The 20,133-nt window shown below is 34.2% G+C and overlaps 1 protein-coding gene, 1 long non-coding RNA gene and 1 pseudogene across 2 annotated transcripts; 1 reads left to right on the plus strand and 2 right to left on the minus strand.

Moving 5' to 3' along the window:
• Window positions 1-12,478: 12,478 nt before the first annotated feature.
• Window positions 12,479-13,378, minus strand: LOC100790109 (probable calcium-binding protein CML25). Its single transcript, XM_006583650.4, has one exon. It carries the CDS (start codon window positions 13,307-13,309, stop codon window positions 12,761-12,763), a length of 549 nt encoding a protein of 182 aa, XP_006583713.1. The 5' UTR covers window positions 13,310-13,378; the 3' UTR covers window positions 12,479-12,760.
• A 617-nt stretch (window positions 13,379-13,995) lies between these two features.
• LOC121175136 (uncharacterized) lies at window positions 13,996-17,225 on the plus strand. The gene is made up of 5 exons (XR_005892279.1): window positions 13,996-14,965; window positions 15,111-15,222; window positions 15,988-16,150; window positions 16,242-16,424; window positions 16,526-17,225. It is a non-coding gene; the product is annotated as an uncharacterized lncRNA (long non-coding RNA).
• Window positions 17,226-17,358: 133 nt separating this feature from the next.
• Window positions 17,359-18,960, minus strand: LOC113002194 (uncharacterized; annotated as a pseudogene).
• Window positions 18,961-20,133: the final 1,173 nt, after the last annotated feature.

The following is a 20,133-nucleotide window of genomic DNA, read 5'->3' on the forward strand; positions in this document are numbered from 1 at the left end:
GTTCTTCGATCTTCAACGGGTAAATACCTCGAACCAAGCTTTTCGATTCATTCTATGTACCCGTAGTGGTCCACATTGTGTTTCGTGCATTTTTATTCTCGTTTTGTTTACTTTTTATACCCCCTCTTGACGTGCTTAAGCCATTTTACTTAAGTCATTTCTCGCTTAACTTAAAAATAAAATAAATTTCCACCGAACGTTTGAATTGTATTATCCGTTAACTTCGGTTAAAATAAATTCCGACCGTTCGGTCGTGCCGTAACCACGTTGGAAATCAAGAAAAGAGGTAAAAAAATAATATAATAATCAAAAAAACATCTTTTAGCAAAATAAAGCGGAAAATCAATCGGACGTTTTCTCTTTGGGATTTCTCATTCTTAATCGAATTAATTAATAACTAAAGTGAAACTAAGGCTAAAATCAACTCGCCTAGTCAAGCTCGTCCATAAAAATAGGCTTTTGAAGTTTGTCATTTCAATTTCTCGCTAAGTAAAATGGATCATTTTTAAGGTCCAACGCCTTAAAATGATCACCACTTAAATAAAAAAGAATCACTTGATAAGAAAGAACTACATAGGTCTGATTTTCTCATCCCAAATTGAGGAATACGTAGGAGCAAAGGAAAACACCCTTGTCGACCACAAAAAAGAAAAAAATATAAAAAGGGTATAAAGGATATAAGGACATAAAAGGGAACGTAAAAATCAAAGTCATGTTTGCACATTCGATTAAAGGCTGCCGTCCCTTGGGACGGACGTGTGGGGTGCTAATACCTTCCCCGTGCGTAAATACAACTCCCGAACCTTTCACTTAAAAGTTCGTAGATCGCGTCTTTTCCAGTTTTTCCGACGTTTTCCTCAAATAAACGTTGGTGGCGACTCCGCGCGTATTCCTTTCGTGGAACACGCATCCCGCGAGTCACGCGTCGCCCTCCCGCCGAAGGGTATGTTGCGACACACACAGTGCGAAAAAACTTTGCCTTTCACACGGTAGAACCCGTCTTCTTAACAAGCAAAAGTTACATAACTCATTTGCAAAATTATGTATTCAATAATGTGGTTCTATTAGTAAAATGAATTCCTACATTTTGTTAAGTTGTTAGTTATTTTATGGTTTGGATCCTAACTTACTTTGACACAAGTTTTTGAATTTGGGATTTTATTTTGGAGGTGCACTTAGTGGATTTGGAAAATTAACAAAGATTGTGAAAATTGAAGTCGTAAATTATTGCAATTTTTGTTTGCTACTCAGTTTTTGCAAGATGTGGGAAGCGGGTCAACAACTATAACGTGGTTTAGAAATTAACAATCTTGAGACAAAAAAAATGGATAAATTATATTAAAAGAGGATGTGTTGCTGGTATTTGGCAATGCCTTCATAGAATTTTATTTTCATGGTCAAGTGATGCTGGAGAAAAAAGTGAGTATGTTACAATTCCACCCCCCCCCCCCCCCCCCCACGCGCAGACACACACACACATATATATATAGGATTGCTAACATACTCATACCTCTATTTTAGTTGAAATATGTTAGCATTTTACACAAAAAAAATTAGGATAAAAAATCCATTGAACTCCTTTGTTTTAATAAATTAAGTTTAAGGGTAATATAATAATTTAGCATTTATTATTTTGGAAAAAAAAAACTCATTTCTTGACTCTTTATCTTGCTCTCTAGTCTCACTTGTGGTGCAGTCTCATTGGCAACTGCTTTCTTAAAATCCAATAGCAATATGAACGCAATCGTGTAGAAGCTTCCATCGTCAATAATTTTAAGGCACTTAAAACTCTCGTCAAGAAGCATGACCATAAACTCAAGGTTCTCGACATTCTCGTGTTGCCGCTAACCATTGACAAAATTGGGCATATTTTTTAATTGTTATTGTCATAACTTACTTTCAATTTGAAACCTATCATTACTGATTTTCACCGTCATTTTTTAAAAGTAGAGGGAGCAATTTGGGTTGTTTCAATTTTTCACATATTGTAATGTCACAATTTGGGTTCTAATTGTTTGGATTTTATTTTGTTCATTTTTTATTTTAACGTTGAGTGACAAGAGAGGTTATTAATTTAGTTATGTTGTGTTTTTTTTTTTAAATGTGTTTGATTCAATAGATGGAGATCTGGTTCAGAGATTTGGTCCAAGGAAGAGACTAAGCCAGTTTGAGTAGGTTTCCTTCAATGGTGGATTGCGACAACACCAAAGAAGTACCACGGTGGCTGTATGGAAATTGCAATCACTTCGACACTTAAATCAATAGAGTTATTAGGTTGAGTGAAGAATGGATTAAAGTTAGTTACATACTAGAGCTTTATATTTTTATACCATATGTTTAGGTGGGAAATTCAATTACCCAACCGCGATAAGGGCCTTACCAATTTTCAGCTAACTTTGCTTCCTTGACATTTCTTCCACTAATATCTACCCTATTAAGAACTAGATTTCCCTCCGAGAAGCTTCCTAGGATAACCCACTTATTATTTCTAGCTTTTACCCTTCTTTTCAATGAGGCCTCCCTAATACATTCCATTTCTCTTCTTTCTTTAGCTAAATCTAGTTCAAACCTGATGATTTCCTCCTTGGTCTCCTGGTCATAGTTGAGCACTCTCCATGAAGGTTCCCTTATTTCAGCTAGGATCATTGCTTCCATTCCATATGCTAATCTGAAAGGAGACTCCCCAACTGTAGAACATAGAGTTTTTCTATAAGCCCATAGAACGTGCGGGAGTTGTTCAGCCCAACATCCCTTAGCAATATCCAGCCTCCTCTTTAATCCCTTTGAAATTACTTTATTCATAGCTTCTACCAATTTATTTGTCTCCAGATGTTGGAGGGAGGAATATTTATGCTTTATCTTTAAACCTTCAAGCAACTCGTTAAACCTTTTTCTTGAGAACTGAGTTCCATTGTTATTAACTATAGTTTCTGGAATCCCAAATCGATAAATCACTTATCGATATACAAAGCCTTTTGCATTCTTTTTATTATTTTGACTAATGTTTCTACCTTAATGCATTTGATAAAGTAATCAACAACGACTAGGAGATATTTAACTTGACCTACTGCTTGGGGAAAAAGACCTAAAATGTTGATGCCCCACCAAGAGAAAGGCCAAGGAGAATTCATTACCTTTCGCTTCTCGATGGGAAAATTATGTAGATCTGAACATCTTTGGCATCTATTGCATTTCTTGATATAAATCATGGCATTTATTTCAATTGATGACCAATAGTATCCTACTTTTAATGCCGAATTTTTGGTAACATGTACGCTTGTTTAGAAGGTAACAAGCATTTCAGCAGTGGCTGGGAATACCCTTTTTCTGTATAATTGGGTATTATGAATTCAATAGTTTTTTGTCATCCTTTGTAACTTCCTAGCTTGTTTGTCGTATGAGGGTATCTTTCCATCCACAAGGTATGCTACAATGGGAATCATCCAATTTTGTTGACTTGTCACTGTTAAGATGTGATTTAGTTCCCCGACGAGTTTGTTGTATTAATGTTATGTTGTGCCTTGAACTTTGTCTACTTTCCAACTGAGATAGCATATCGACCCTTATGTTCTTGCCTTAGAGTATACGCACAAACTCAACTAACTCAAACTTAGCTTCCAATGCCTTGGCTTTTGCTAAATATTTATGCATCAGTTCATCTTTGGCTTGCCATTGTCGATTGATTTGGAAGATTTCCAATTTAGAATCACTTATTACCTTTATCTTCTTTGGGCCTTATATCTCTTACCAATCATATTCTTGTAGTAAAAACTTCATACTCCACTTGATTGTTGGTTGTCAGAAAATCAAAGGTCAGTGCTTGCTCCACAATCAATACATTGAAAGATTCCAAGAGAATTCTAGCTCCACTCCTTTTCTTGTGGGAGGATCCATCTACATATATTTCCACACCAGATCCCCTTCTGGGCATTCTGAAGTTAATTTGGTGATGGAATAAACTAGAGATTGTGCTTTAATTGCTTGTTGGGGTTCAGAAAGGTTTTTGTGCTTAAACAACTCAATTGCCCAAGCAACCATCCTTCCAGCGAAGTCGAGTCGATAGAGGATTTATTGGATGGGTTGATCAATTTGTGCCACTATTTGATGCAACTGAAAATACTGTCGTAATCACCTTGTTGTTGTTATTAATGTGAAAAACACATTTTCAAATTTTGGATATCTAAGCTTAACCCTTTGAAGCATGTTACTTAAAAATAAATTAGTCTTTGATGTTCTCTTTCTTCTTATACCAAAGCAGTGTTTCTTGTGTCATTTTTGACAGCCAAATAAAGGTAGAGTGTCTCACCTACTTTTGATTTCACAAGTATTGGTGGTTATGACAATGTCTTTGTCACTTTCTGAAAAGTTGCGTCACACTTTTCATCCCATTTAAACTCAGTCCCCTTTCTCGTGAGCTTAAAAAAAGGTAGTGCATTGTTGAGTTGATTTAGCTATAAACCTTGTCAAAGTTATTATTCGTCCTAACAACTGCTTAATTTCTTTCACTGTATTAGGGCTCCTCATTTCTAAGATGGCCCTACACTTGTCAAAATTCACTTCTATTCCCCTCTCAATAAGCATGTATCCCAGCAATTTCCCTGCTCAAACCCCGAAAGTGCATTTGGTAGGGATGAGTACCATATTGTATTTTCTTAACAGCGTGAAGACCTCTTGCAAGTCAGTTAAATGCTTGTCCTCTTGTCTACTTTTGACTATCATGTTGTCCACGTAGTCCTCTAAATTTGGACCAATCTATTTCTTGAAAATGAAGTTCATCATCCTCTGATAAGTTGCCCCAGCATTTTTAGGCCGAAAAACATTACTTTATAGCAATAGTTTGCCTTATCCGTCATGAAAGCTATTGTCTCTTCATCCTCAGGATAAGCATCCATGAAGGACACCAATTGGAATCTAGAGGATCACCTACATGTTGGTCAATATTGGGTGGAGGATGAGTCTTTTGGGCAATGCTTACTCATATCAATATAATCAACACACATCCTCAACTTTCCAGATTGTTTTTTCAATAGACCACATTAGCTAGCCAAGTAGTATACTTGACTTCGTTAATAAAACCTGCTACTTGCATGTTTATGACCTATATTTACGATTTATGCCTTTCTCTCCATACCCATCTTCCTTCTCTTTTGGCATAGAGTTTTTCCTCAGAATCTACCATTAACTTGTGACAGAAGTGCCCTGGGTCAATTTTAGGCATGTTTGTGGGGATCCAAGCAAAAATATCTACATTTTCTGCCAAAAAGCGAGACAACTTTTTCAAGATAGGTGGTGGCAACTTAGATTCTACCCTAACAATCTTCATCTCCTCTAGTCCAATTTTCACTTCGGAAAGCTCCCCTTAGGAATTGGTCTTTCAACTCGACCATCATGCTCCTTGGTTCTTCAATCCAACTCTTCTATCAGAATCTTTTCTTTCCCTAGGATCGAAAGTAACTTCTCAAGCAAGTAGTCCCTTATGGTTCTTTCTTATGGGTTGTCACCTTGAGTGACTTCCTATAACATTGTCTCGCTTTCCTTGGGTCGCCTCAAATAGTTACCACCTTTAAATCGTCATCGACAAATTTCATAACAAGGTGTGGATTTGAAATTACAACCCCCAGGGCGTTGAGTGTTGGTCTCCCGATTAGCATGTTGAAGGGTGATATCATGCTTACATCTAGGGAATGAACAATGATAGTCTTAGCCAAAAGGTGCCTCCCAAAAGTGACCCTCAACTTTAAATACCTGAGATAAGCAATTGAGTGACCCAAGAACCCTACCAAGTCTTCGTCATGAGGGATTAAGCTCTCCATCGGGATTTAGAGCATCTCAAATAATTAATAATACATCACATCAACTAAGCTACCATTATCAATTAGTAGATGATAAACTTCTTGATTGGTCACCACAACAGATATCAGGAGAGGGTCATCATGTTCTCGAATTATTCCTCAGTAGTCTGAGTCATCAAAGTAAATTGGAGGAGCCTTTTGTCTCGGTTTTTCCTAATGCCATTACCTCCCTGACATACTTTTTTCAGGTGTTACTTATCAGTCTATCGGCTACAAATCTTTTAGATATCACATAAATGACTTTATACATCCTTTTTTCTTTACATCATTCACGGGAAGGTGAGCGCCTTCCTGGTGATGACTTATTTGCCTTTCCTTGAGAAGGTGAATGAGGGAATGGTCACCATCTCAAAGATTCTCTCCTCACCTAATGGATAACATCTTTGGGTTCTCCTCAAGGTGGAGACCACAAAAACCTTCTCGAGGAAGATTAATGCTTCTTCCATCTAGGAGGGCTTCAAGACCTTCTCCATCAATCTTCCTTTATATATTTCCTTCCTTGTCATCTCAAATATATGCCTCCATATTTAAAAAATCTTTCTAATTGTCGTTGTTGAATGAGATCTTCAGTTGCTTTAGCAAGGTGTCTATAGTACTCCTTGATTCATGTCCAATTGCCTTATGATATTGACAATACTTCCCGGGATCAATGTTTACATGCACCCTAATCGATCTAGGATTATCCAAACTTGCTTGTTTGAATTCTACATCGAATACCTTGCTCAAAATACTACTTCTAGAGGAATTCAATGGGGTGTAATGTTTGAACCTTCAGCTTCTCTTAGGATCAAAGCTCATTTTCCTCCTCTGCTAATCTTTCTTTGTTATGCTAGGCAGGAAATTATTAGAAGGTTGTTTCTCTTTCTTGAAGTTCCCCTGCAATGCTTTTTTTGCTTCCAGTAGGTTCTCATAATTTATGAGGTTCTCATAATTGATGTATTTTTTCACCTTCTTCAAGAATTCCTCGATGGTAGCTAGAAGCATTTTTTATATAGAGACACAAAACAATGTTCCTTTTTGCACACCATGATTTACTAACATTAAGACTATGCTTGGGTTTAGATTTTGTGCCTCCTTTTGCTTCCCAGTTGAACCACACAATGTACTTTCTCAAAGGTTCCCACAATCCTTGCTTAATTTTCTTCATATCTACCTCCATTTTGGGACTAGCCTTGCTAGTGGCAAAGGCAGAGTGAAATTTCTCTCACAAATTTCCCCCATAAGCTTATGGAGCCTCTTGGAAGTGATTGGAGGCACTTTAGTGATACTTGTTTGAGGTATAATGGGAATGCTATGCATATTTGCAAACTATTTGCTCTCGATATGATAGGGTAGACTCAAATTTAGATAGATGATCATTAAGATAAGTTGATCTGTCATAGTGTTCCATCATCGAAAGTTGTTGCAATTGTTTTGGTATGCAAACCCTTAGAATATTTCCAACAAATAGTAAATTGAATTGAATGGCCTCATCCTCGGTTGGCTCCTCCACTTGTAGTAACTTTTTTGGTGTATAAAGACTCTAATCCATCGAAGAATCACCATTGTCCTTGTAATCTCGTCGTTTTAGATGAGATCTACCTCTATTAGCCTTAACATGCTCAAATTTGAGCTCTTTAATCAATTTTTGTTGTTTCTCCATATTTTTGGTTGTTCTCTTCAATCATACTTGTGTGACCGAAGCTTCCTCGTTATCATGAACTCTAATGGGTATTGCATTAGTGATGACTGATGACGGTCGATACACCATGGACAAAACTCTCTGATTGTGCTTTTCCACCATTCTAAACTTGATTTTTTTGAACTGTCAGTGAAAAAAAGGCCCTCCTTCTAGTGCCAATGTTTAGTTCAAGAGATGGAGATTCGGTTCAAAGGTTTGGTCCAAGGAAGAGATCAAGCCGATTTGAGAAGGTTTCCTTCAATGACGGACTGCGGCAGCACGAAGCAAGTACCACGGTGGCGTGTGGAAATCTGACTTGCAAGTCAATAGATATATTAGGTTAAGTGAAGAATGAATTAAAGTTAGTTACATACCAAAGTTTTATGCTTTTATACCATATGTTTAGGCGAGAAAATCAGTTAACCCAACTGTCAATAATGCTCTCCAGCTATCATTACTTACAACGTAGGCTTCCTTTATTTGGGTCATGTGTGAAGCTTTAGTTTTTTTATCCATGTCATTGAACATTCTTGAAGCCCATTCCGAGTATCGTATCCCATGAATGTTGACTTAAGTTTCTCGGTGATTAGGTCTTTAGAATGTCATTATGGTTTATTCTAGGTTATTTCTAGAACAGTTAACCCTCAAGTTGGTTGTTTCTTCAAAGAAGTTGTCGACTTATGATGTCATTGGATTATACCATTGGGTAATATCCTAAATCATTATATTATTTCTAGAACAATTACCCCTTAAGTCGGTCATTTCTTTAAAGAAGTTGTCAACTTGTGATGTCATCAGATTATACCATTGGGCAATATCCCAAATCATTAGATTATTTCCAAAGCAATACCCAAAATTGTTTCAAGCAGTTGAGGTCTTTAATTTTGAAATGTTTGTGTGAAAGAGCTTTAACCAATCTCATAAGATGTGGATTTGAACATGTGAGAATAATGTCATCCACATAAAGAAACAAGAAAATAGAACTAGATTCATGATGTAGGCAAAAAAAGATGGATCAATTGTACTATGTGTGAAACCAAAATAAATAAGAACCTCAAAAAATTTGGGGGTGTGGGATTGAAGCAAAGCAAATTTGTTTGGTGATTTTTTTATAATCATTGTTTTTATGTCAAGAGACTCTTATATATTTATATTTACTTTTAATGCATACAACTTTTATATGAATGATGTTTAAATTTTTTTATATCAAAATTTTCTTCATTTTTTAAACTTGAAAGTAAAATATATATTTTAAACATTATATATTCTATTTATGTTACACAAATCCATATTTATATCCATCCGTCGCACATGTAATTATACTAGAGCAAATCCATTTGAGTAAAAAAAAATTATATTCATTGGGTTTTGATTTCAAGAGACTCTAAGATATTTATATTTAAATTTAATGTATACAACTTCTATATATTTTATTTATGTTGCATTAATCCATATTTATATCCATCCGTCACACGAGATACAATACTAGGGTAAATATGTAACACCCCAGTGAATCATACCAGAAAGAGAAGGATCTAGAGGTTGTATAGGTTTGAGATTGTATAGTTTAGGATGACTTAAATAAATTAATTGGTACTACCTATACCAATAAGATGCATTTACTTTTCGGTAGCCTATAACTTAAGAACTCCAAAGTTAAACATACTTGGCTTGGAGTAATTATGGAATGAGTGACCTTTTGGGAAGTTTCCCAAGAATTATGTGAGTGAAGACAAAACATGCTGAAAAGTTTGGTATTAGTTTGTGGAAACAGTCATTGATTTGAAAATGGCCAAAGCAAATAGTCGAAGACTTAGAGAAGGCTATGACCAACAAGAAGTTGAGTGAACTACTACTTGTGAAGTGTCATAGTGTGTGAGTTGTCTAGGAGTCGACAATCACGGATATTACAAAATCTATTTGGGTAATTAATTTTTTTATAATCATTGATTTTTTATATCAAGAAACTCTTTATATATATATATATATATATATATATATATATATATATATATATATATTAATGTATACAACTTTTATATAAATGATGTTTAAATTTTTATTTAAAACATGTTAATCCATATTTATATCTTTCTATTGTACAAGTAATCATATTAGAGATAATTGATTTGAATGATCATTCTTTTTTATAATCATTAAATTTTGGATGTTAGGAGAGTATTCTATTATATCCGAGGATGGAAAAAAATACCCTAAAAAATATTCATATTTTTTAGATCATGGGATATCAACATAAGTAAAAATTATCATATTTTTTTCTAGATGTTTATGCTCGTTTTTATAATTAAATAAATGAATATAATTTAAATAAAAAATTTAAATCCTCTTTTTATCCTGTGTATCACACGGGCCAAGTATAATTGATTTGACTCACTAATAAACAATTAAGATTTAAAGAATTAATTAGTACTCATTCAATTCAAAGAAAACCAAGATAAATGTTATAGTCTAATCTCATTGCTTCTTGATTAAAATTTGAATATGTTTCAATTAAGCAATTAAGATTATGAATATTCTAATCTGATTGCTTCTAGATTATCATCAATATATAGCCATGTAAATTTAGTCTAGTTGGTTTATTCAAAAATGAAAAAGCAGCCAATGTTACCAATCAACTGAAATCACCGCAAATACTTACTCCATTTCAACAATTGAAATAATTAATTCAGTACCATAGTGCATCCAAATTAGAAGTAATATTCAAATCCACTGGGTAAAAATATACAAGATCATGGGATATGAACATAACATACCAAATGGACTGATTCAATATACCCCAAAAAATGAACTGATTCAACAATTGTATACCTATATCTTTTTCTATTTTTCCCCTCTCTTTCTAATTATTAGATAACTATTTATCAAATATTTTTATTATGACAATTGCTTAACGAAATATGTATAATAGGTGCATTCAATAGTAATAAAATAATGTTTACATATAACAGTGTATAATATATATCATTCTATTCCATTTTCAGTAAAAAAAAAAATCATTCCATTTACATAAAAAACAAATATAATATTTAATCCCAAGTAAAATCAATCAAAAAGCATAATCCCACATTTATGGTAGAAAAAACATTTTATTTAGAAAAAATAAATTTTATTGAATAGCGCAGTGGCAGCAGTTCAGGGGGTACTGATCAGGCACAAAACATACCATATTACAAAATACTATAACACCGCAAAGGCCTAATTAAGAAGAAAGCGCAAACAAACCAATTACAATTAGACATGGTTGTTTAATATCATCAATATGTTACCCAACAAGCATATATAATCGTTAAACATAGAATTCCATTGACGTTGGAATCACAAGAGAATTCCATTCACGGCTTAAAACCAAAATTGAAATACCAGATTTAAATCATATTATTATATAATAATTGAAATACCAGATTTAAATCATATTATTATATAATAATTGAAATAGCAAAGTAATTACTGTATCATGACATTATAACTACAGTTATATTTGATAAAATTAACTGAAAATTCAATTGAAAGTTCAAAAATGTAAAATTACATAAAAATAATAAAATCATGATTTATTTAAAATAAATAATAAAAAATTTAATAAGTATATTGAGGATAAAAATAAAAAAATAAAAAATTAGGAACTAACATATTAAAAATACTATTTTAAATAACATTTTTAAAAATACTAAAAATTACTTTAAAAAACTTATTTATTAAATAGTTATTAAAAAAACTTACTAACTAAATAAACAATTTTTTCAGTTAATAAAAAAAGTTAAAAATTAACTGAAAATCATAATCTATATAAGTTTGGTAATATTATTTCGCCGTTTTCCATATGAAAGATGATCGATCAATAGCATAATGGTATAGCCGTGTAACAGCTATATTGAATGAAATTAATCAATAAAAATTAAGATACTACACCATTTACGCAGAATTCTCAAAAAGAAAAGAAAAAAGACGAAATAACCTCATAGCAGTGTGAACAACCATGCAGAGAGAAAATCTCATATCATCATCACGGAAATCGGATCCAGAAATAATATGCAAATCCACTGGGAAAAAAATAATACCATATGAACATAACATACCAATTAAATGGAAGGATGATCAATATTAAAAAAATGTACCCTAAAAATGCAATGATTAGACAATTATGAATACAAACCATTTTTCATTTTAAGCATCTAATCAATATTTTTTTTTTATCTCTTTCTTTTTATTATTTCATAAATTTATCATACTTATATTTTTATATTTTTTTTCTCTTTTTAGATATCGGTAATACATCTGCATATAATGTCTACCAAATATTTTCCAATCCATACTTATGACAATTGCATAACGGAATATGCAAATAAGTGCATCAATAATGTTTACATATCAGCGTATAATATATGATTCCATTCCATCTTTAGTAAAACAAAAATATATCATTCCATTAACAAATATAATATTTAATACCAATGCAATTAAAATCAATCAAAAAACATATCCCACATTTGCAGTCAAGTAAATGGTAGAATAAAACATTTTTTAGAAGAAAGACAAATTTTGTTAACAGAGTGGCATCAGTTCAGGGGAGACTCAGCCACAAAACATACGCGATTATTACCATATTACAAAATATACTAGCTCTCTAAGCTGTATAACACCGCAAAGGCCTTAAGAATAAGACACATGATTGTTTAATATCAACATATATAATACCCAATAAGCATAACTGTTAAACATAGAATTCCATTGAAGTTGGAATCACAACAAAATTCCATTCAGGGCTTAATTGAAATAGCAAAGTAATCGCTCTATCAATGAACATGAGATATTATATATAAGTGAGGTAATATATATTTCGCCTTTTCTATTTGAAAGATCGATACCATAATGATATACTACGCTATTTACGCATAATTCTCAAAAAAAGAAGGAAAAAGACGAAATAACTCACAATTAAGCAGTGTGAACAACCATAACCATGCACAGAAAATCTCATATGATCTATACGCGCCTTTCATTTCCCGTAAACAAGAAGAGAAAAAGTGAATTACAACGGAATGGCACACGCGCACGCACACACATCAATTCTTGAAACCCTAATTTGTTAACGGGAAATAGAGAAAGGATAGAAGCTAGAGAATAATAGGAGAGGATTGCATAATAACAATAATAACGATACCCACGGTGGTGATGACCGGAAAAAAAGAAAATTAAAGAAAATCAAAGAACCTTTTGACGTAGTTATTTATTTGTTCATGTTTCCGGTCATCATTATTTGAAACTCGTCGAAGTTGATCATGCCGTCGCCGTTGCCGTCGACGCCGGCGATCATCTTCCGGCACTCCTCGATGGAACACGCGTCTCCGAGGCTCGCCATCACCATTTTAAGCTCCTCCGCGGTAATGGAACCATTACCGTCAAGATCAAAGATGGAGAAAGCGTCCTTCAGATTCTCCAAAACCTCGTCGGGGTCCACGTCCTTGGTATTCAACTCAGTAAACTCTTCCAAGTTGATGTGACCGTCGCCGTCGGAATCGACCTCTCGAATCAGTTTCTTTAGCTCTTCTTCGGTCGCGGGCTGGCCCAGGCTCTTCATCATGGAGCCGAGTTCCGAAGCGGAGATTTTTCCGTCGCCGTTTGCGTCGAACTTTTTGAAGACATATTCAAGGTCCTCCATCACGGAGGCGCGTGATGAATGCAACGATACCGGTGGCGCGTGGGGCAATGAGGACGAAGACGACATCGTCTTCAGAAGTTTCTTCTTCTTCATGTTAAAAAGGGATTTGAAACCCATGATTAACTTGGAAGGAGAAGGAGAATTGGAGAATGGGAGAGACGCGCCAAATCCAAAGAAACTAATCTCCGTCTTGTTCTGAGGGGAGAATCTTGATCGATGATGTTATTATTGACATGCAAAGAGAGGGCCTTCTTTTCTATATTTAAAGTATTTATTACGCGTGATCCCTTACGTTACGAGAGTTTGTTAAGTTTTTTTTCTCCTGAACAAATTAATTTATAAGTGATAAAATAAATATAATTTTAATGTATTTTCTAATTTTATTAATATGTATATATAATTAATTACATGTGTGAAAATAACTGTGAGTCTTCCTAAAAAAATATTTGTATATATTCAAATAATTTTATTTTTATTTATATAACCTGTTTTTTTTAAGAAAATAAAATAAAGCAAAAATAGAAAATAAAACAAAAAGAAAAATTCCAAAAAAAATTTAAAAAATACGTGATCTACGAAACACCAAATTAATAATAATCACATTTATAAATATTTAGAATTTTAAAATTTTCATGAATAAATAAATAATTAATGAAAAATGCAAAAAGAAAGAAAAGCAAAAGGAAACGAAAAGGGAAATGAAAAAAAAAAAAACTAAAAAGACAAATACATAACCTAATAATCAAGAGATTTAACTTTGATTTAATATCTGTATTTGGTTTTTACATAAATATAGAGTTTTAGTTCCCAAATGCTTGTTAGTGATTTTCTATTTTTATATCCTCTGCTATTTGTAACTTTCCCTCTTATTGCAAAACCAATTGAACAACTGAACATAAAATTTCTCTTTTCAACCTGGAATTTGCTAGTCTTGTTCCACTTCGATTCAGTTCACCGATCTTCATTGCTTCCTCTTTTGGATCCGCTTCATTCGCGTTCAAACCAACGACTAATCATAACTCTTCTACCGGATCCCTCATTTTTTCCCTTTCCTTTCTGCGTTTAATTCATATCGGAGAAGGAGAGAGAGAAACTGCGACATGAACAAAGCGACTCTTCCGTTGACGTTAATTGGCGATGGAGACGGTGACCGAAAGGTGACTAAGGTGGCGGAGCCCGGTGACCTCGTCATTGCGCTTCACGTCCTCAACACCATCACTGGTTTCTCTCTCTTTCTCTCGCTTCTCTCTCTCTCTCTCTCTCTAACGTTTTTCTTAATCTGAATTGGTGACTGCAACAGAAATTCACTCAATTAGGGTTTTATACATCGGTTCATTAATTATCTCAATTTTTAAAATTATTGTGATTATTATTCGAAATTTGAAGTGACCATATGTATTCATGGCATCAAGTTTCTTTAACACTAATGAAGAAGTTCAGGAATCTGCACAGGTATCAATTTACGCATTTATCATCACCTTTGTTCGATTTTTCATTCAATTAGCTTGTGCGTTTATGTAATTTGTAATTTATTTGGTTCTGAAGTAGAAGTTACTTAATTTGTGCCTTTTTCTACTCTATTGTATTTTGAATACAAAGAATTTAGAAGCTTGGAAGTTCTACGTTTATTTTCATGTATTAGGCTTGCGAAGAGTAAAAAAAAGTGAGTTTGTTCTGAGATACAATATAGCTCTGTTTGCAGGTCATGCCATTGGGGCAAATCCTGCAATTCCTAGAATGTTTCCAAATATGTTTCCACTGGTTATAAGTCAGGTATATTTTTGTTTCTTTTTGCCAACTCTGGTTATGCAATGCGATGTTTTTTCATTTATTTCACACATTCTTGTTTCTTTCTTAAGTTGCAGCTATCTATGTACTCCTGATATGGTTATATACTGAATTTCAATTGTTTTGACAGAGAAAGTCACAAACAGAAGGCTGATTGCAGTCATGAAATTGTCTCTTGACAAGTCTGCCCAAGGAGAAAGAATTTCTGACATAAGCAAGAATGGTCATATTGCTTCCTACAGGTGAAGGAGTTAAATTTGTCATTTTTGTGCCCCATAGATTTGTTTTAGCTCATCCGATTAGCGGTCCAAGTTGTGATTGGTGGTATTCGTTTGAGTCCAATCCACTTTGCAAAAAATAACTTATTACTATTAGTTTGAGTTTGCCAGCAGTTCCTTGAAGATTTAGTTTGTTCTCATCTATGTGCTCTCTTACGTTTCACCTTTTCTGTGGATTTTTGTTATAATTGCTTGACATTATGCAGGTCAAGTCCCTAGGTTCACCAAATTTTGTTTATCTTTTTAACACATAACATTGAGTGAAATACTGAATGAATTAGTCACGGTGGTGATTAGTTTAACGCAAACTTTTAATATGGTAAAACTTAAACGGGCAATTTTTTTATTCCGGAGGGCAGTAATACTCGTCAATTGAAATTTAATCAAAGGGTCTTGGTCTGGGGAAAACATCCTAGACGTTTATCTTTTGCATTTTGATTGTCCTTACATGCAGGAATTGTGCATTGGAAGACCCTATTCTTGGATAACATCTATTACATGATACTTTCGTCATGCTTTATCAGTCAAAACATTCTTGTTACATAAATCTGTCCAGCAGTACAACAAATACAATGAGTTACACAAATTGGGTTTCAGAAAGCAGTCAATGTTACTATTTGGTTAGAATGTTCAAACATTAATATTCTAGAAAGGTCACAAACCAAAAGACAATGACTGCCCCCAAATTCTTCATAATTGATATATGATGATATTCATACTCATTTGCAGGTTAATGACTTTGTGTGCTTATCAGACATTGCTTATGTTAGTGAACAAGTGTTGATGATGGAGAAAACAATTCTTAGGAAGCTTGAATAGTACTTAACAGTTCCAACATCCTATGTCTTACTTGGTTTGGTATATCAAAGGCTCCACTCCACCTGTTAAAGAGGTATATTTCTTTGTAGTTGGTTGTTAAGTTTTTTTTTTAAGTCATGAGTGGAATGCATTGACGAATGTGCCTAATTTTCATCAATGTGTAGATGGAACACATGGCATTTTTCCTTGCTGAAGTTTCTTTGATCCACAATCCTACTGTAATCTTTTACTGGCCCTTCTCTAATCGCTGCTTCTGCTGTATTGATGGCTCAGTGTACCCTAGGAATGAGCCCTTTCGGGACAAGCACTTTGAAGCACTATACTGGTTACACTGAGGAGCAACTAAGGTTAATATTTTTGTGGATCAGCAAATTGATATTTGAACGTGCAAGTAGGTAGAGTGTTTTTCAACATTTATGAAGTGACTTTTGTTCCTTTTTGCTGCCAGCGTTTGTGCCAAAATCACGGTCAACCTTCATGCTGCTGCTGCTCCAGGAAGTAAGCTTAGGGCAGTTTTCAAGAAATTCTGTAGCTTGGATCTTTGTGCTGTTGCTCTTCTTTCTCCAGGGAAGAACTTGTCAACACTGTCTTGAAATTCTAGTTTAGGTTTGTCTAGGGAGACAAACCTAAACTAGAATTTCAAGACAGAGCTCATTTTCTTTTTTCCTAATTGAGTGTTGCCACAACCTTTGGTGCTATGTACCTTTTGTGACACTGATTGAGCATCTGATCCTGATGACCATTGCTCTACTTCATGGGCTGATGTCTATTTAGGACCTGCTACAATTTCTGGGGGTTCAACGAAACAAACAGTTGTAGCCAGAAGCACAGCTGAAGAAGCAGAATATTGTAGTTTGGCTCAATTTACTACTGAGCTACTTTGGTATCAAACTCTCCTTCGAATTGCTAGCTCCTTTCTGTTACTCAACCTACTCTGTTTTTTATGACAATCAGAATATTGTTTCTCTCACAATCCTATACTGCATGCCAAGACCAAGCATATGGAATACCATTTCTCTTTAGTTTCAATTGTATATTTTTAGTCCTAGGATTAGTCTAAGCTCTGTGCTATATATAGTTTGTACACACAGTAGCTTAGCACCTTTTGTACATTTTACGGAAATCAATAATACAAATCTTTCAGATTCTCTTCATTCTAATACTTGTTTTGCCCCTGCAAATTGTGTTGATGTTTCTCATTGATGCCGGAAGAAGGTACTTCAGAATATGATGATTGCATCTTGTTTGGAAGTTGTGTTAAACAATAACTGCGAAGCTTAAGCACAATACTTTAGAATATGATTTTATCTCGTATCACCATCAATATTTTGAATAAGAATTCAATTACAGCATATGCAGCCAGAACAAATTATCATGCTTACATATCTATACTGCATCTAAGTTTTTCCATATTGCTAGAAATATTCAACTTCACACAGTATATAGTCTTTTCAGGAGGCAAAGGGGGGTGTTAGAACGATATAAATTATCTTGTTTGAATCATATAATGCATGTTCAGAGTCATATTTTGTTTTAAAAATAGCCAATTCTCTCTGAAGTGCCTGTGAGAAAAAAATCATTAGGTGATAAAAGAAAATAAAATACATTTAAGAGTGTCCAAAACAGCGCAAGTCATGGCACTCTCGTTCCTAATACAAATGAAGATTGACAAAATGTGGGTACGCATTTTTCTCCAATCTCTCTCTTGCACCATTCCATGCTTATTTATTTTTTAAATTAAATGCATGGAAACATGAGGTTTCTAAGTTGGTAGTGGATTCAATTTACCTTGCATGGATAAAATATTTATTTGATTACTCAACCCATGATAATCAAAACCAATTTCAGTGGAAAAATTCTATTAGAAAAACAATTAGGAAGAAGACCACCAGGTGTTTTTTTTATCCTGAAGTGGATGAGGAAATGATGGATCTATTTTTGGAGGAAAGATAGTTTTCACAGAATCAGGGCCTTTGATTTGATGTTTTGAATGCTTGGTTTTTGGTTACAAAGATTTGGCTGTTTAAGAGGTTTGAATGAGAAAAAGCCAGCTGAGAATATGTGTAGTCCTTGCTTTCTGGACTTGAGGCGCCGTGAGGAAGAAGCTGCGGCTGAGGCCAGAGCATAATAAGGTTCACTGCTATCTATTAATTTCACAGTGCATCCTTTTATTCTTTTCACATGTTAGCTCACTGAGAAAGGAAACTGCACCTTGAACTCCCAATGCCTCACATGTCTTCATGAATAATACAGAAAAGCATAAGGCAACATACCTTCAGAATCAAAAATGCATGACAACAGAACCGTTTTAGAAAATAAGGCAAGCTGTGGAAATGCACTTGAAATGAAGTGGTTGCCCATGGAAAAGTCCTGTTGGGAGCATGTACTGTCACAGTAAACAGTGCCAACCACAACAGCAGAGGGAAGCCTCTTATCATGGCTAGCCTCAGAATGAGTTGTACCAAATGTGAGACCGAGAAATAGTATTGCTAGGAACCAAGACATTCTCAGGTTATACTCGGTGATTCTGCTTCCAAGTAAAGGCTATTTATATCTTGTACACTATTGAAGTATGTTTTCCCTCTTTCTTTTACTTCCTTATCTTTTCTTTGTTCCCTTTTACTGTCTTTGACAACTAGAATCAATATCAAACACAATAGTTTTTTTATAGCACTACAGATAACAAGACTATTTATATCTATCATGCAAAAACTGGTCAGCTGTAAACTAAAGTGCAATAACTGTCGGCTTCTATTCCCATCACCAAACAGCTAGGAAAGAAGGTAATTCGGTGGGTGAAAAGGTTAGATAAAGAGACGCTCCTAGCTACTGTTTTATTTAATTGGATGTTTGCTTCTTTGTTGGGACCCTATTGTGTTGGTTCACGAGACAAAGAACGTAGCCACATAATCTGAGCATGCAAGACATGAACTGTTTGGTTATGAATTTTAGAGTTGCAACGTGTTAACATCTTCGTGATGCAGATATGCATGTGAGTATTTTATTATTATAATAAACAAATGGTCTAGAAAGTTTGAGATGATGGGTTATGTAGCAGACTTGGGAGATAAGCAAGTTAAAAAACAGAGAAAATAATAGATTGTTGCGGAAATGACACTTATTCCAGCCTCAACTAAAAGTTAAAACAACAAAAATTTTCAGCTGAATATAAATATTAATATTTTTTGGGTCAATATAAGCAATAATATTATTCGTACATCATTATTTTATACCTTAGTGCTGTAATACTCGGGGATTGAACTTTGAATTAAAGGGTCTTGGTCTGGGGAAAACATCCTAGACGTTTATTTCTTGCATTTTGATTGTGCTTACATTCCTTAATGCATTGGAAGACTCTATTCTTGGATAAAATTTATTACGCATATATTCAAAGATTATTAATATGCTAGAAAGGTCGCAACCAAAAGACAATGACTGGCCCCAAATACTTCATAATTGATATGATAATATTGATATTCATTATTTTCTATCTTCATTGGTTGAGTACTTTCTTCTGTGTCCTACTCACTTTCAAAAGACCTTCACGTTGACCAAAATCTTATGTTCTCATATAGTAGATAGTTGAAAAGTTGCCTTGTAGTATATGAGAGACCTCGATTCAGATATCCTCCTTCTGGTAACTTACTGGGGATACACCTAAATTCTCATCGTGCTCTGTTGGTTTTCCTGGAAGGCCCTACTTTTTTTTTTCTATTTTAAAGTATGCAATGTTGTCTTCCTGGAGTTTTTATGTTTTCTTTTCTAATTTGTTTATTCATTTTAAGGATCTTTTTGGCCAAGTATATTACTTTCTAGTAAAACTGTTCTGCAATGACTGAATCCACCTTTAAAAATGAATCAAATAATGTATTCCAAGGTTATTAGACTCGCGATTATATGTAGAATTGTGGAGGTTCTATAAACCCGAATTGTAGAATCGAATCGTAAACTCTTACGAGTTTACGAGTTTACTCAAATAAAAAAAATATATTAATCCTGCCTAGGGTAGCTTTGCTATTCTTAGCCGGTCCCAAGCCCGGATAAAAGGAGAGGGTT

Source organism: Glycine max, chromosome 7 (assembly GCF_000004515.6).
Source record: "Glycine max cultivar Williams 82 chromosome 7, Glycine_max_v4.0, whole genome shotgun sequence".
In the NCBI taxonomy this organism is placed as follows: Eukaryota; Viridiplantae; Streptophyta; class Magnoliopsida; order Fabales; family Fabaceae; genus Glycine; species Glycine max.

Excerpts from the sequence above, each read along its gene's own strand:
- LOC100790109 (XM_006583650.4), bottom strand. The coding sequence starts at position 13,309 with ATGGGTTTCAAATCCCTTTTTAACATGAAGAAGAAGAAACTTCTGAAG.